The 19,261-nt window shown below is 21.0% G+C and overlaps 2 protein-coding genes across 2 annotated transcripts in view; one reads left to right on the top strand and one right to left on the bottom strand.

Annotated features, from left to right (window-relative positions):
• The first annotated feature begins 792 nt into the window (after positions 1–792).
• Positions 793–1,987, top strand: LOC122849615. Its single transcript, XM_044148383.1, has 3 exons — positions 793–1,120; positions 1,353–1,596; positions 1,678–1,987. Exons 2-3 carry the CDS (start codon positions 1,361–1,363, stop codon positions 1,934–1,936), a joined length of 495 nt encoding a protein of 164 aa, XP_044004318.1. The 5' UTR covers positions 793–1,120; positions 1,353–1,360; the 3' UTR covers positions 1,937–1,987.
• Positions 1,988–4,551: 2,564 nt separating this feature from the next.
• Positions 4,552–19,261, bottom strand: part of LOC122849667 (protein couch potato-like) — a 37,443-nt gene continuing 22,733 nt past the window's right edge. The window contains exons 8-9 of the mRNA XM_044148442.1: positions 12,580–12,784; positions 4,552–10,946 (exon numbers count right to left, since the gene is read on the bottom strand). Of these exons, the coding sequence (XP_044004377.1) occupies positions 10,914–10,946; positions 12,580–12,784 (238 nt within the window). The 3' untranslated portion in view covers positions 4,552–10,913. The remainder of the gene's footprint in view (positions 10,947–12,579; positions 12,785–19,261) is intronic.

Below are 19,261 nucleotides of genomic sequence, written 5' to 3' on the forward strand. Positions count from 1 at the left end.
GGGGCTGGGAAAATAAAACAATTTTAAACAATTTGTTTTTCTAATTTTTTATTATATTATAATATATAATTTTTTTTATTATTATTGCTGTAGTTTATAAACTACATAATGCATTATTTTTCTACAATATTTAATTATAATTAGTTGGTGAGAATTAAAAAAAATAAATAAATTGAACAGACAAATTTGGAGTATATGGTTGCCTGAGATTTCGAAATTTGTTTTCATCCAGTTGTTATAATTTTTCCAGTTGTTTGTTCCAGTTTTTTTCTTGTGAATTACATAATCCAGAAAAATCACTACATAATAATTAATTTTAGAAAAAGCTCTTTAGTATAATTTTCCAGTCAGTTGATGATAATAATTTAAATAATATTGAATATTAGATTATATAAATATGCTTTATAATAATACAGAGAAATTAGAAGAAACATTTTCACCATTTAAAAAAGACAACCAATTATCATTCTAAAATTTGTTTTTTCATCTCATTTTGGTGTGTGCATCTGTTGATTGGTAATAAAAAAAAATTGATCCATACATGTATACAAATAAAAATACATTGAAACACAATTACTCAAGAAATAATATTTTAGCGCTTATCAATAGCAAACGACTTGCTAATCTTTCATAATAACTGTGTCTACAACACTGTCGTGACCTGATAATGACTTTGCATGTGTGTCATTACCATATACCAAGTAGAAATACATGAAAAAAAAATTTCTCAATAACAATTATTAACAAATTAAAAGTTTAAAAAATAAAAAACAAAAATAGCACTCAATTAAAACCATTTGATAATAATTAAAATTTACAAATAATATTTTATTTCTGTGTATTATAATTAAATTTAAATTGTAAGTGTGTGTGTGATTATTAGGATTCATATTTCAAATTGAAAGACGAAAATAAAAAGAAGGGTGACCACCCCATGAGCGCCGGCGCAAAATAATCTATTTTTACAGTCAGTTAAAAGTACCATACCCAAGCAACAACAATTCTCATTTCTCAAGAGAAAAAAACCATTGAAAAATTACAATACATCACTAATAATTAAAATTAATCAACAAAAAATTAATTATAAATATTTATAATTATTTATCAATCAACAATAAAGGTATTTAAATATTATTTTTTATTTTTTAACAATGTCCTTCAAGTAAAAAAACAGTTGAAATTCATTATTGATCCAAGCCAACATGTGACTTGTTTTGATGTGTTGCTGTGTATATTATCAAAAAAAAAAAATAACAAACAAACGTATTGAATTCTTAATGAAAAATATATTTATTTAGTTTAATAATTTATCATCAATTTTGTATTAATTATTGTTTTGATTTTTTTTCTAGATTTAAAAATGAAAACATCAGTTGTTCAAGGTAAAATTGTTGGTTGTATTGGTAAATGTTCATCAGGTTTAACAACACAAGAACTTGATCGAATAACTGATAGTGTACAAAAAACATTGACAAATGATAAAGGTCGTAAAATATTTTATGAGTATTTAAAAAGATCAAACAATGTTGATGCTATGAATTGTTTAAATTTTTATGAAAAATGTTGCATTGTATTGGAAAAGGAAAACAATTATCAGTAAGATTTTTATTATTTGCTATTGTATATTTAATTGTTAACTAATAATAGTAAATTAACATTTGTTTTTTATTGTTGTAGTTTAATGACAAAAAATCCAGATTTAAAAATATTTACTGAAGATTTTAATGATATTTTTGATACTGCTGCTGAACTAAATGGAGTGCCAGAAATAGATTTGGCAATTTTGGAACGTTTTAATGAGTGTCTTACAACCCCCTGCCGTGATAGCATGATCAATGTTATTGAAGATACTAAAATGCGTTTAGCTGAACATTTGAAAATCAGTTTTAAACATTTTAAGATTTACATGCTTGAACCATGTCCAAAAACAAAATAGTTTTTTGGTCAATTATTGTTAAATACTCAGTGATTATTTATTTATTCAAAAAGAAAAAAAATGTATGATAATTTATGATTATTAATTTATAAAATTGAATTGATAATTTTTATTGTTAATTAAGTATAAAAATAAATGAATAAATAAACGAATTTTATACGTTAAAATAATATTTAAAAAACTCTTTTTTTTTGCTATTTATTTATCAGGGTTATTATTAATTATTAATTTAAAAAAAAAAAACTACGTTAATAATTAGACTTTTTATTTTGCATTGTTAAATATTTTTGTGATTAATTTTGATAATTAATTTTGAAGAATAACGACAAACATTAATTGATTTATTTTTTTAACGTTTGTTGTTTTTTTTTTTTTTTTTTAATTGTTAATTTTTTTTGTTGATTATTTTTCAAGATTTGTAATTGAAATTTATTACACTAGTTAGTTGGTATTTTAATTAATATAATGCAAAAAAAAAATAGTCGAAAATATTTCATTGTTAATTTGGAATTAAATTTCGAAATTGTGGCTTTATTTTTTTTCTAACATCGTGGTTTGTAAAATATAGAAAAAAAATTATAAATTAAATAGTTCAATTTACTATCAGTTAAAATATATCTCAGGATTTTCTTCGTATATTATTCGGGCTTTTACTTGGTCCGGAAAATATTTCTCCGTATTTTATTCCGGAGAAATACGAAAAAAGACAACGAAATAATTAAAGAAAGATTATTTCGAAAATTAATTCAAGCAGTTTTTTCGAAATTTCAAATTAATTTGTTACATTTAAATAATTCCGGGGATATACAAAAGAAAGACAATAAAAAGCAGAGTAATTACGGATTAACACAGAAATAATCCGGAAAAAAATAAACACTCCAGAGCCATAAACAAATCCGTTTTTACTTTGCATCAGATCAGCAAAAAACATCAACTAATTTCCATGAATCATGATAATCGAAACCCCTATATAAATAACAAAAAAAAAAAAAATAATTAATAATTTTTAATATTATAACAATAAATAAACAAGACTTAATTATTAATTTTTTTTGTTGATTTTTATTATTTTCCAAATCTCACTTAAAACCTGAAGTATTATTTAATTATATTAATTTTTTATTTTCATTTTTATTTCACAGTTTAATAATTCATATAATATCAATAATAAAATAATAAGCAAATTAATAATAACATGAACTCCTCATCACAATGTCGAAGATTATACATATAATTTTATATAATACGTATATATTTTTAATAATAATAATATAAGCTATTCCTTGATCAGACACACGATTGATATGCATGTTGTTACTTTTTTTTTTTTTTTTTTTGTAGTTATTAATTAATTACTACTAAATCTAATTATTTATAATTTATTAATTTTTTTTTTTTTTTACTTTCATTTTAAACATTATTTATTTATATGTGTATCATGATTATCATTTTTTAATTTTTTTTTTTAAATTTTTTTATATTTTTTTTTCATTTTACATTATTTAAAATTAATTTTACAAATTATTTTTTAGTTATACACAAAATCTTATTGCTTAAAATTTTTTTTTTTTTTTTTCATTTTTTTTTTTTTTTTCTATAAGTAGATAATTACATATGATATGTTTTTGTAGTCCCAATGATTAATATGCACATTATTGTGCAAAAATTTGTGTCTCGATATTTATTTATTTGCTTTTTCTTTAATTTTTTTTCTCTTTAATATATCGAGACACATTTATGGACGGATTTAAACTAGATGCGAAATAGATATTTCCATTATCGAGCAAATTATTTAGAAAAATTAATTAACTATTTTTCGTTTAGATGAAAATTTTTATTTGTTTGTTTTTTTCACTGTGTGTGGGTTAATAGCTCGATTATCGAAATTCCAGACACATCCGGCAGTACTTGACGAGACCTCAGATTGTCATTACCTCGTTAACTAAATTAATTACATCAACGACAATGCATACTCTCGAAATTCAATTTTTCTATACAGCAATGTCGCGATGCCACGAATACGAGGACACATTAGAACTACACTCAAGCCTCGTCATTACTGTATATTTTTTTTTTTTTTTTTTTTTCTTTTAAACATTACATTTTATAATAATTAATCATACACTTTTTTTTTTTTTATTTTAAATGTAACAGAACGTTGCGTTGTTCAAGGACCGCTAATTCGAAAAGTTATTTTATTAAATATCACAATAACTTTACACAGAAAGCTGCACTATTTCTTTTTTTTTTTAAATTTTATTTTTTTTATATTTTTCATATAGCTCGAGGCATAAACGCACTACTTGGTTTTTTTTTTTTTGTTAAAAATCCATTACTTTTTTATTTCTAGTAAAGGGAACATCGTAATTTCGATGATTTTCAGTTTAAAAATTTTCTTTTTTATTTATTAATTATATAATTATTTATTTTTGTTTTTTTTTTTTCGATGTTTATTTCATCACCATTGAAAATTTTTATTTGTTAATTATTTTTTTCCTTTTTTCATGTTATTTTTTTTAATGACTCGTTGAATTTTTCTGAGCTTTCGCAAGCTTACGAAAATCAATGTAAAAAAAATGTGCTTAAATTGCGTGTTGGGAATTTATCATTGCATCTTTTTTTTTTTAATGCTATTTATTGTAAAAGAAAAAAACGTACATTGTTACTGAGATAAATTAAATGAAAAAAAATAGTGGCCCCGATTCTTGCACGGAATTCTAGCCCAATTAAATTTTGATCGCATGTGGACACGATTATTTTTTCTGGCTAATCATTGACCTCTGATTTTTTACATTTTTTTTTATGATAATTATTTATTTACACTGTTGGTTTTTTTATAATAATAAACAGTGCAAAATTAATAATCAAATTTTTATATATTTCACTGACATTTTTCTTTCATTTTATTTTTGTTAAAAAAAAAAATTAAATTATAATTAATTAATTAAAATAAGTACATTTTAAAAGCTGATACTTTGAAAAGTCATTAATAAAATAATAATACAAAAAAAATCTTTGGATAGAAAAAAAAAAACAATAATCTTTGGTAAAAAAAAAAAAAAGAAAAAAAATTAAAAAATTTTACAATAAATTTTCCAGTAAAATAAAGTTAAAAAAAAAAAAAAATTTAATTATAATTATATTGACAAAATAAAGGTAAAAAAAAATCAATTAAAATGAAAAAATAAAAAAATAATTTTTACAGTTTAATTTAGTCAAATAATGGTCGAAAAAAAAAGGAGAGAAAAAAATACATAAAATCCTAATTTTTCTTTGACAAAAAAATAGTAAAAAAAATTACTTTTACATAAAGTCAGTGAGCAGTGATGTGCACTGAGAGTAGAAAATAAAAAAAAATTGAAAAAAAAAAAAAAAAAATAACAACGATCTCAGTATCTCGCTTGGCCGGTTCCAGATGAAGGTCTTTGCCCTCTTACTTCACTTCTCGTTTAACCCATTGGATCTCATGGTACTTTGTTCGTCTATTACATTTTTTTTTTATTCTCAATTTTTTTTTTTTTCTTTTACTATTCATTCTTTATATTATATTCTATTATTATTATTTATCTTTGTTTAGTTACCAGCCTCATCATCAGACCCACAACTCTTTTACAAAATTTTTCATTTTTTTTTTTCATCTATAATTTTAAGAGTTTTTAATATATATATTATATTATTCATTTTTTAATTTATCACACCGTCAAGACAACGAGCTTTGAGATTAAAATAATTTAAAAATAACTTAAAAAAAATTTAAAAACCAACAACAAGTACAATTACACTTAATTACGGTAGAAAATATCTGATTGACATAAAACACCGTCTTTATTATTAATTTATTAATAATAATTATTATTTATAATTTAAATTAATAATGTTATTTATTTTCCAGTATTTTTTTAATTATTTAAAATCGGTAACATTTTATTTTTGTACGATTTTTTTTTTTTTTTTCATCAATTTGTTTTTCCGTCCATCATGATTCTGTTAATTCGTAGTAATTTTCTAAAATTTATTATTTATATTTCATTTATTATTTTCATTGATGAAATTTTTTTTTTTTCTGTTACAATTATCTTAAAATTAAATATATATTTTTACATACGAGTTATAATAAAATTGATTAATTTGATAAAATTTTTAATTAATATTAGCGCTTACTATTTAATGATATGAATCAGTTTAACTTGTAAAGCACTTTTAAATCCAACCTATTTATTATTTTTTTTTCTAGAATTTACACGACAAGATAAATTAATTAGAAGACAAAATAAATCAAGACAAATCAATTTATAATAGTAATCAGATAAATAGAAAATTACAATAAATTAACAATGTCGTAATTTATTTTGTCTTTAATTTATTTTGACGTGTAATTGTTCATTTAAATAACTAATTGTCTTAAATTACACAAAGTATTTTTTAATAATAATTTTGTAAAACACTTTTTTTTTTATATAAATAAGTCCTCCAGTTAGTATTTTATTTTTTTTTCAATTAATATGCGCACATTTTTAAAATTTCGACAAAGAAATTCAGATGGAAATTCAAGACAGAGAAAGAGGGAGAGACTGGGCGAGGGAAAAAAATTTCTAAGAGAAATGTAGTAAATTTTTCGAATAATTTTTTTTTTTTTTTTTTAATTAACAAAAACATTTTGAGATTATGAGACGAATTGAAAGAGAAAATAATTGTTGTTTTAAAAATAAACTAAACAAGTGGAAAAAATAAATTTTTTTTTTTTTTATAAAGACAAAATAATAAAAGTTGAGGTAAATTAGAGCAGTAAGTTCATCATGGCGTTAAATTGGAGGTAAACACGAGATGTTTACGCCACAAAAATTTTCAATTGCAATGTGAAACGCAAAGTTTCTTGTTTTACAATTATTTATTTTCTATTTTTTTAAATTATAATTATTTTCTTGTTATTGTAAATAGTCATCTCGAATGTTTTGTTATTTTTTAAACAATTTAACAAATTAATTTCCAATTTATAATTAATTTTTTTAAATAATTATTTTCTAAGGCCTCATCACACTCTTTTTTTTTTTTTTCTTAATTATTACAAACTTTCTTTTTAAATTTATTTTTCATCAAATTAATCACTTTTTTTTTATTGACAAATATAACACAATTTTTTTTTTTCATTTACTGATATGTATATGATTTTTTTTTTTCGAGATTTTCATCATTTTAAATTGACAATATTTTTACTTCCATTGGTTTTTTTTTTAACGCCAGTTAAACTCGATACTTATATTTTCCTCGTGTAAATAATATTTAAATCTATTTGATAAATAAAATCAAATTTAAGTCCCAAAAAAAAAATTTTGTGTATATATAAAAGTCTAAAGAGATATAAATTTATCTTCTTTTTTTATTTATCATTATTCTAATCGATATGTCTTTTTGTTAATTAATATATTAATTATTTTTTCATCAGCTTGACGACTTGATATGTATCGTTATCACGAAATGAGTAGTAGTAGCATTATTTTTTTTGTTTTCTTATTTCAAAATTGTTATATAATTATCATCATCGAAATTAAAATGAGACAATATGTTTCTCATGTTATTTCATGCTTTTTTTTTTTTCTATAAATATAATTATAATCACAAGTTTCAAGAGATTCTATTGTTTCAGAAATATCATAAACAAAAAAAAAAAAAAAATTAGTTTTAAATTATACAAAGGACGGTATTAGACATTAGCATATAAATATTATTTTTTTTTTTTTACTATTTTTTGGTTTTACAGTAGATAAATGAAAAAAAAAATGAAAAATAAATTTATAATTATTTAAAGTTAATTTAGAAAAATAATTAATCAAGTTTTTTTTTCGTTTCGGATTTCATGATTATATTTAATTATAAAGATTATTAGTTGGTTTTTTTTTTTTATTTAGCAATTTAATCGTCAATGCTAAATTAACAACAGGATTATGTTGTTTTTTTTTTTTGCAATGATTATTATATTTTTTTTTTGTGTGTGTTTGTAATTTTCTGGTCTGATCATGTGTGTCTGCCCGAGTATAGCGTTTTAAATTAAAATTAATTAATTTTTTTTTTTTTTTCATTAATTAATGACAAATGTCAATGAATCACTGAATGCTTCATACATTATTTTTTTTTTACGTAAATTATTACTATCATTTATTAATTAAGCTTTAAAAACCTAGCCCCCCTTTTTCTCCCTCTTTAAATATTTTTTTTTCAACATCTAATTTTTTTTGTTTTTTTGGTTTTTTGTATTTTTTTTTTTTTCTTTTTATTCTTTCTCCTTGGGTTTATTAGATTTTTTGTTTTTCATAATTATATTCTAAAATTTGTTTTTATTTAAGAAGAAATTAATAGATTTTTTTTTTTTTTTCATTCATTCTTGCTCTTTACTTGTCCCATCAGTAAAATTCCCGGTCGTATTTAAATCATTCATATTATTTAAAAAAAGAAATTTTTTTTTTTATTTGGTTCGATTTTATTTGAGTATGATTAAAGCTTTTAATTTAAAAAGATAAATTGATATTATTTTTTTTTAATTTTAAAATACTTATTGAATTAATAAAAAATTTATTATTTATAGTTTTGTTTTTTTTATTTAGATGAATTAATAAGATTTAAAAAAAAATTGATAGGATTGATAAAAAGTATGATGAATAAATAGAAAAATGAGGTCAAATTAATTTATGCTGGTTTAAAAGTGTGACGGTATTTGACGGTTTTACGGAACGTGACTTACAGTACAGTTAGTATGACTTGACCAACGGGAAGGCACTTGGGCAAATTACGTGCCGAGTTGGCCGTCGTTTTAGTACACAACCAGGGACATATCTCTGATTTTCTACCTAATTTTTTTTTTCATTTTTTTCCTCTTATTTTCACAAATACGCTTTAGCTCAAAACTTCCATGTAATATATATTTTTCTAAATTTTTTTTCTTTTTTTCATTTGACACATTTTCACATAAACACAAACAAACACACACACACCCACACACTTGATAATTATTATTGAGATAGTTACTTTATAAATAAATGTCAATAATTTTTATATTTTTATTTTTTTTTTCATCTAAATTTATAATATTTTTCCATCACCCTCTTGATATGCCACGCAGTCATCTTAATTCTATGATATGCTTGGATTCGTTTTATTATTAAAAATTTTTTTTTTTATTTAAAAAAATTTTCTTTTTTTTCATCATTAATTTTATTATCTTCTGATCCACATTTGCCTACCAATTTTTATTAATTTATTTATTATTAAAATTGTTTATTTATTTTTTTTACTTTCATTAAATTACATTTTAGTAATTTTTTATTTAATTATTATTTATTTATCTGTAAATTTAATTACTCTTTAAATATTTTTTTATTTTTCACTATCATTTACGTGATCAGATTATTTAGAGAAATTATTTTTATTTATTCATTTTGAATTATTAATTGTCTTTTATCTTTTTCTTTTTTTTTTTTACTTTCTTTATTTAACAATGACGTATTTAATCACGTTTATTTTTAAATTTAATTTATTAAAGTTAATATTATTATATTATTTAAATCGCAATTGATTGATGATTTAAAACATAAATACACGTTTATTATAGGGCACCTTTGGTATTAAGCTTGATGTTTGTGTACGAAATTTTACTACTTTTATTTATTTATTCACTTTTTTTTTTTTATCATCATCACTTTCGTCTATTTGCTCTGCTAATTTTTTTTTATCATTTAGATATTTATGCAATGATAAAATCATAAAATTTTCATGAATAATACAGAAAAAAATTCTGTGATATTTACTATTTTTTATTTTATCGAAATAAAAAATGATAATTAAAAATATGAGAATATTCTTTATCTAACGCTTTGAGTGTTGAAATGATTAATCAATATATTCAATCTATATACTTGTCAATTTTATAAAATCATATAACACGCACATGCATTCATATTTTATATTTTTTAACTTCTCGTATTTCATTTTTAATTATTCGACACCATTTACACAATGCCATTCAAATTACAAATAATAATAATAATTTTTTTTAAATATTATCATTTGCATTATGATTAATTTAATCATCAAATATTTTTTCAATTATTTTTTTTGTTTATTTATAATTTATTTTATTTACTTATATTTTTTTATAATTCTTTAATTTTTTTATTTCAAATTTCAAATTTAAAAGTATTTAAAAAAATTTTTTTAATAATTTTTTTTTTCATTATTTATCTATATGAAATTATAGAAATTTAATTTTGCCTAAAGTTTTTTTTTAAAATATATTTTTTTATATATTAATTGGCTTTGTGTATAATTGTGTGTTAAGTGCCCATGATTTTAACAGTGCCATTGATATTACTTTCATTCTTTGTTGTTTTTTTTTACAGTTAAATAAATTAACATAGATATTATTTATTATTATTTTTTTCATTGACATTTGTGTATATAAATAATTACAATAGAAAATAATTGAACCCACGTCAATTGACGTTATATTTTATCATTTAAAAATGAAAAAAAAAGTATATTAATAAAAAAAAAAAAATTTAATATAAATTTCAACAATTTTGCCTAAACGTTTTTTGTAAATAAATTATTTTTTTTTTCTTCTAATATTTATATTTAGAAAAGAAATGTTTTTTTGTATATTAGTCATTGACTATTTTTCTTTTCTAATTTTAAATTTTTATTTGGAAATTTACACCAAAGGCTTTATTGACGACTCTTGATATGTTTTTATTTTTATTCTTTGTATTTTATATATTTTTTTAATTCCATTTGTCCTGAAGGTTCTTGTTACTTTGACGATGAAAAAGATTGAAAATATTCACTTTGTGTAAGGTCCATTTTTTGTATTTTCCACCTACTTCTTGTGTTTTCATACTCTCTTGTATTTCGTTTGTTGTTGGTCATTTGAGAGATCATCATCATTCCCTTGGTGTCATACTGCCTTCACATACCATTTATATCGATTTTAAGATTGCCCATTTTTTTCTCCCTTTGATCCCTGTGACATAAAATAATCAATGAATAAATCAATTGAAGAAAACAAAAATAAATTTCATTATAAATTATAAATTATTTTCATATATCATCTTCAATCAATCAAAAACAATTTAAAATTCAATTCAATTCATTTTTTAATTCTCAAAATACAGGCCTGTATTTTATTTCAAATATAAATTCAATATTTTCAACTCAAACGTAAAAATTTAGCTTTCGAAAAATAAAATAAAATCTTTCGAAATCGAATCTTTTTCGATTTTTCGATCGAAAAAAACAACTCAACATAAATTTTTTAAAATTTACACAGTTTTGTTTTTTAAATTTATATTTTTTTCTAATGTCTGAGTCAATAATAAAAAAAAAAACAAATTACAATTGAAGATTAGTCATGATAAAAAGTGTTAGATATATATAATTGTGTGATAGTGTAAATTCCTCAACAAGTGTTCAATCCTTCCCAAGGTATACAGCAAATAAATAAAAAAAAAAAAAAAAACCTTTCGAATATTTTATTCAAGGTTTATTAACAATAATAATTTTTATAATAATAAATTCTTCGAGTCGATTTAAAACTGGGTTATATAAATAATAAAAATGTTTTTTTAAAAAAAAAATAAAGTCATGAAATATATTTCTCATTGATTGAGTCAATGAATACTGCAATTGTTAGCAAAACGAATCAAAATAAAATATATATAATAAAATTATTCATGGTGAGTCTAGAAATAATTTATATAAAATTTATTTTTTTGTATATATAGTTAATAATAAATTACTTATTGTTTGCGAGCACGCTTTAAATATTTTTTTATGATTTAAAAAAAATATTTAAATGACAATGTTTCAAGCCAATCATTCTGAAGAAAAAAAAAACAAATAATACAACAACAAGGTGATGAAAAAAAGGTAAAAAAAAAGTGGCTGAGGGATAAAAAATAAGTCATAAAACTGGGCGAATCGTGAAAGCGTGAAACGAAAGTTTCAGCATCAAAAACATGTTATAAAATACGACGAAACAATGTGACTTATTGTCATCTTGTTCCTTTTTTTGTTTAGATAAAAAAAATATATATAATAAAATCTATTTAAGCTCACAAATAACAACAGAATAATTGTTGTTTTATTTAAAAAAATATATTTCATCGTGGTTTTACGACAGCGTGACTCAATTTGTTCGTTTTTTCTTTTAGAAAATTTCTATGACTTAGTTTTTAAAAATTTATAACTAAATAAATTACATCAAAAGAAATTTATTTTGATAGTTTTTAAATAAATATCTTGAAGTACTTGTGTGCAATTAAATTTGGGAAAATTTTTCGATAGAAATTTCTACGAGAAATAATTAACCTGCGAATTTTTCTAATTTTTTTCTATCAATTTCGAAAAAAATGTAATTATTGAATTTTTCTAAAATAAGTAATTTTATATTTTTTAAAATTAATTCAAAATAGAGATGTAAATAAATTTTTAATTTCTTCAAATGGTAGTTTACCTGTTTTTTAATTTAAAATTTTAATTTTTGATTTTTTTGAATTTCTAAGAAATTTTTTTTTGTGTAATTTACCTGATTGCTAAGAAAAATATGATATAATGAAATATGAAAATTAAAAAAAGCTTTGATGTATGAAACCTACTTCAATCCATATATTTGCAAAGTTCACCTCGGCCATTTTCGATTTAGCATATTCAATTCGAATTGGTCCACGTTCAGAGGACAGGAGTAAGGTTCCTTGTAGGGCAGCCATTGCATGGGCCGCATATCGAACGTCTTGAAATTCAACAAAAGCCACGGGTGAACCTCCTTTTGTGTGCATACGAAGCCGACAGAAACCGGAAAAACTGTGCACAAATAAAAAAAGCGTAATAATACGTGCTTTATTTTTTTTTTCAACTAAAAAATATAAATAAAAAAAAAAATTAAAACAATGAATCTAAATTTTTTGCGGCTCATTATCTCAAATTTTCAATGAGCATTTTGATTTTTATAATAGATAAATTTCAAACTATCATTAAAATTATTTTTTTTTTTAATTAACGATCAAATTTATTAACGAAATGATATAATTATCAATGAATAAAAAAATATAATTGCGATATTTTTGGGGGTTTTTTAAAGGAGAGCTTTTTTTTCGATTTTCATTTTTTATCATTTTGATTTATTGATTTTTATAATGATTATCATTCAATGATTAAACAGGATGAAATAAATTTTAATTAATGATAAATAAATTTCATAAATAATATCATTTTAATAGTTATTTTTTATTTTTTATATTTTTATTAATTAATTTAATAGAGCTTTTTTTAAAAAAAATAAAAACTCGAAATTTTATTTTATAATTTTCGCTAATTTTTATTCTCACAATTCAGATAATTTTTTAAAATAATAAACAAACAGAAAAAAAAATATAAAAAGGTATTTATTTTACAAATTTAAGTGCTTTTTTTTGTTCAATAAAAAAAATTTCTCTACGATTTTTTTTTTCCTTTTCAAATCGTTGAATTTTACAGCTATTGGGTTTTTTCAAAAAAGAAACATTAAAATTAATTAATATAAATTTATATATTTTTATTGGGTAATAAAAGCTTGATAAATAAAATTTATAAAAAACAAAAAAAAAATAATAAAACTTTGAAACTTAAATATCATACTGTTAATATTATTAAAAAGGATATTTTTTTTTTTCGAAATTTTTATCTCATTTTTTCCATTAAGCTCGCATACATGTAATATATATTTATATATTTATGTATTATATAGCTATATGTATATAACTAGAGTGCAATTTTTCATTCCCGTAAAGGCCAAGTTGTAGAATTGCGAATTTACGAACAAGTCTAACGGTATATATACATCTTAGACGATGTTTTTCTCAAGAGGTTGAGGCCAAGACTTCTCTATGCTATTTAGTATAATATATATATCTTACTTTTTGAACCATATATATATGAAATTTAATTTATAATAACAACACAGACAAACTTGACTTACTTACATCATATATACACATCCATAATTTTATTACTTAAATTCACAGCGTGATTTTGTAAATAGCTTCAAAAACCGTTAAATTTTTTTTTTTTTTCTTCTTTCGAAATTTATTTATTTCTTTATCATCATCATCATCATTTCTTTTCATTTTTTTTTTCACAGACAGACTGTTTTATAAAACCTTTGTTTCGCAGAAAAAGAAATCATAGAGATTTAAAAAAAAACCTGTTTATTACACGAGTAATTAAATTCAAAACATTATTAAAATTTACAAAAAAAATTGAGACATAAAATAACGAGAATTAAAAATAAGAGAATACACAAAATTAGTTTTTAAAATGGAGTTATATTAATGTGCTTTAAAATGGAATTATATACAAAAAAAAAAAATAAGCAAAAGTGAATTATTCGACTCCAAAGAAAATTGAGTAAAAATACTGAAAGAAAAATTCCACTGGGATGTTTTTTTTTTATAGAATATAAAAAAATAGTAAAGGTAAGAAAAAAGAAAAAAAAGAAATAAATATTAAAGTAGGTTTTTTATTATTTAGTATCTAGCTGCGGGGAAATAATTTAGTTGTGAACAAGATTCGATCAATAGTGCAGTTCCGGGGTGACTAATAGATGGCAGTATGTATTCTTTTGAAAATCGAAAATATCAAAAAAGAGGATTAATTTTTCCTTAATTTTCACAAATACGCTTTAGCTCAAAACTTGCGCATGTAATATATATTTTTCTAAATTTTTTTTCTTTTTTTCATTTGACACATTTTCACATAAACACAAACAAACACACCCACACTCTCGATAATTATTATTGAGATAGTTACTTTATAAATAAATGTCAATAATTTTTATATTTTTATTTTTTTTTCATCTAAATTTATAATATTTTTCCATCACCCTCTTGATATGCCACGCAGTCATCTTAATTCTATGATATGCTTGGATTCGTTTTATTATTAAAAATTTTTTTTTTTATTTAAAAAAATTTTCTTTTTTTTCATCATTAATTTTATTATCTTCTGATCCACATTTGCCTACCAATTTTTATTAATTTATTTATTATTAAAATTGTTTATTTATTTTTTTTACTTTCATTAAATTACATTTTAGTAATTTTTTATTTAATTATTATTTATTTATCTGTAAATTTAATTACTCTTTAAATATTTTTTTATTTTTCACTATCATTTACGTGATCAGATTATTTAGAGAAATTATTTTTATTTATTCATTTTGAATTATTAATTGTCTTTTATCTTTTACTTTTTTTTTTTTTTACTTTCTTTATTTAACAATGACGTATTTAATCACGTTTATTTTTAAATTTAATTTATTAAAGTTAATATTATTATATTATTTAAATCGCAATTGATTGATGATTTAAAACATAAATACACGTCTTTTGGAATTAAGCTTCTCCTAGTTACTAGCTGTTAAAACATTGCAGTAGTAATTAAATCAAATTAGACGTATTCGATACTCTCTCCCGATCTGTAGGGTGAGAAAACGAATATTATTTCAAAAGATTCCTTGAAAATTAAATAGAAATTAATCGCCAAAACTGTATAGTAATATTATTTTACATGATTTTATATAAATAATTTACAAAAAAAAAAACGTATATAAGCTTTTGCAAGTATTGATGACTTGGTGACACGAAACACGAGCAAACCTAAAAAACACATATATACATACCGAGTACCGATCGCCCCAATTATATATATAATTTTTTTTTCCAACTATTATTTTTTTTTTCATATAATTATGTGTATTAAACACGCAAGATAAAACTTGTATTTTAAAAATGACAATAACGCGAAAAACTTGAAGATAACAAAAAAAAAATAAAAAACCAGAAAAAATTGTCCTTCAATAGAAATTGTTTATAACAAAAAAAATATTATATATTTTATAAAAAAATTTATTTATGGTTTTTTCATTTTATTTAATAGGTTAAGGTATAGTTGAAATTTTTTTTTTTCCATGTTATTTAATCGCAACCAGTCACACGCAATCATATGCATATAAATAAAATAATAACAATTATGATAATCGTGGGAATGCAAGGCGAGTATGACGCATTACGAGGTTTTATTTACGTGCGACAGTATACTACTGTAGTGGTCGCACTTGTTTGGTCAAAGAAAATTTTAACAAAACCACAAAAAAACATAATTAATATAGTATATTAATTTATAAATAAAAATATTTAAAAGTTTATTGAAAAATTAAAACAGTTTCTCTAAAATTAGATTTAAAAAAAAACTTTTCATTCGTGAAATATAATTAGCATCAATTTTTCACTGCCTGGCAACAAATTTTTTTCCATTTCAAATTATAAAATATTTGTATTTCAATAAATAATTTAAGTATAATTATCATTAAAATTATTAATTTTCATGACTATTTAAAATAAAAAGCGAAATTTAAATTTAAAATTTCAAAGCTTTTTTTTTTTTTAATTTATGAATAATTTTTTTTTTCTCAAGTGTATGTATATATATTTTTTTAAATTATTCATATCAATTATTTAGTGTTCAAGATAAAGAAAAAAAAAAGGTCAAAAAGTTATTAACGTATTACAAAATTAGCAGAAAAAAAAAAAGAAAATTTGAAAAAAAAAAACAAAATTAAAATGATAAAAGTTAGACATTTAAAAAAAGCACGAAATAATAATGATAAAAATAAATAAATAAAAAAATACTTGAATAAATAAATAAATAACTAGCCAAATTGATAAATAAATAATTAAATTTTAGAGATAAAGGTGAAAGAAGAGTTGAAATCGATTTTCAAGTTGGATGAAAAGACAGACGATGGTTGTGTGTAAACGAGGATCTAAAACCGAGAGGTAAATTCAACGAGCCAAATAATTTGAGGGTGTATCGTAGCATGTATTGTAAGGGTAGACGAATCAGTCAAATATCTTTATCTTTATTTATTTATATATATCTGTCTTCGTTTAACAACCCTCAAGAGACACACGAGCATTCAAAACCGACCATTCGTACTTCATTCGTTGCTGAAAACTTTATCTACCTATTTATCCTTCTATTTTATATGTATATAGAAAATCAACTCCAACCACAAACTACCCTTTTCTTTTCTCTACAACAAACTAATACCCTTTTTTTTATATGTGTTTATACAAAAAGTATATATTTATATTTATACCACATCACTTTCATCTAACAATTTTCCCTGTCAATAGTTATTTAGTTTGTCACTTTGTCTGAAGAAAAAGTACAACAAAAGTACAATAAATATTTCTATTTTTAATATTAATGATGAGTTTCTTTGGGGAGAGACATGACAGTATGCTGCGAAACGTGATGACAAATAACTGGAAATTGATAATATTATACTTAATTAGGTCCAACGTTTGCTAATAAATATTTTTGACTAATTTTTTTTGCATTTGGTTCGTTGAAATGTCAAGTTATTGATGTGATAAATTTCCATAATTGATATTTAAAAAAAACTATGAAAAAAAAAAATCAATCAAGTCGAAAAAAAGTTAGCTGGCGTTGATTTATTTTTATCATTTTTCAAAGTTGATTTATAAAATTTATAGAGCAAAAATAAGTATTGATTTTAATCAAGTTTAAAAAAATCAATCGAAAAAATATATCTGTAAATTTAAAATCTAATTATCAGTGTGTGATTTTAATTTTTTTCTTTACCATCCTAGTTTAGGAGAAAAACGAATAAAAAATTAACAAAAATTTACAAATTCATGATTCGTTTCTACGTTTACAGATGAATATTTTTGACTAATTTTTTTTACATCAAGTTCGTTGAAATACTGACTTGTTTGTAGAATTAATTACAAAAATTTATATGTAAAAATAATAACAGTTATCTATTTAATAATAAACATTTTCTGTGTTTGCAAATATAGACATTTTTCGTTTCGTGTCACTATTGATTTTTCATAGTTACTTATGAAAATTAATTATCGAAATTTGTCATATAAATAACTCGACATTTCAACAAACCAAATACAAAAAAAAATTGAAAAATAATATGACTGAATATATGAATAAAATCACTCGGAAATATTCAACTCAATTTCATAATATTAATATCAATATATGCCCTTTTTTTATTTTCAAATAAAATCAATTAAAACATTGAAATTTTATTATTTTCAAATGATAAATATAATTAATTAAAAGTAGAATAATTATTCAAATTTTCCATTATATTGATGATTATTATAATCTATTGATTTATGGAAAATTAATTAATTGATGATATGAATAAATTTCGATGAAAAAAACATTTTCATCAAAAAAAAAAAAAAACTAATTGGTTCAATTGAAAATTAAAAAATTTAAAACAATATATATTTTCAATTAAATAAAATTTATTGATTGATAAAGTGTGTATATATGAGGTTTAATTATTTTTTTTATTTTTCGTTTATATTCTTATGAATTTTCTTATTTTGCCGAAAGCAATTTTTCAAGTTTCACGACGTTAACGAGCGACAGTAAAGCCACAACCGGAAGCAGGATGACAACGAATCTCACGTAGTCAACAACACAAGTGAGTTTTGTATTATGTATATGTACACAGCTCAAAAATAGTGTTAGTGCTTTGACTGTCATTGAACTTTGCCAAGAAAATAATCCACAAGGGTTAATTCCAACAAAAAAAAAAGAAAGAAAAACAACAAAAATTCATAGTCGAAATTTAATATTTGAACTTGAAATTTATTTATCCTTGTAACTATTTTAATTATTTAAATTATGATTATTATTTTTGATTGATATTGTTGTTAATTAATTGATACTGTTGTTTAATAATTTTTAATATTTATTAGAAATTTGATGGGTTGATTGAGAGCTTTGTTGCAGTTTCAAGTTGAAAAATAATTGAAGAAATGTTAAGAATAAAATTACAAAATTATAATGAAAAATTAAACGATAATTATATTTTTTAGCTTATAAAATTTGTGGAGAATATTATCTAGCTATTTTTGGTCTAAATGAAAATAATATTGCGAAAAAAATATAGTGAGAAAATAAAAAACTTTCAATGAAATTTGAAATATTAAAATTCAATAAATTTATAAATAAAATTTACTTAATACGTGAAAAAAAATATCTATGAGAAAAATATTATCATTGAAATCAAATTTAAAATAAAAACGGATATCCGTTTGTCCTAAATTTACAACTCTTATTTATGAATTTTTAATTAGATTGCTAAATTTATTAAAAATTTAACTTTATAAAAATAAAATGAAAAAAAAAAAATTTTATTTTTATTTTTTACACTAATTTGTTTAATTAAAAATTTCAGTTTAAAAA

The sequence above is a fragment of the Aphidius gifuensis genome, linkage group LG2 (assembly GCF_014905175.1).
Source record: "Aphidius gifuensis isolate YNYX2018 linkage group LG2, ASM1490517v1, whole genome shotgun sequence".
NCBI lineage: Eukaryota > Metazoa > Arthropoda > Insecta > Hymenoptera > Braconidae > Aphidius > Aphidius gifuensis.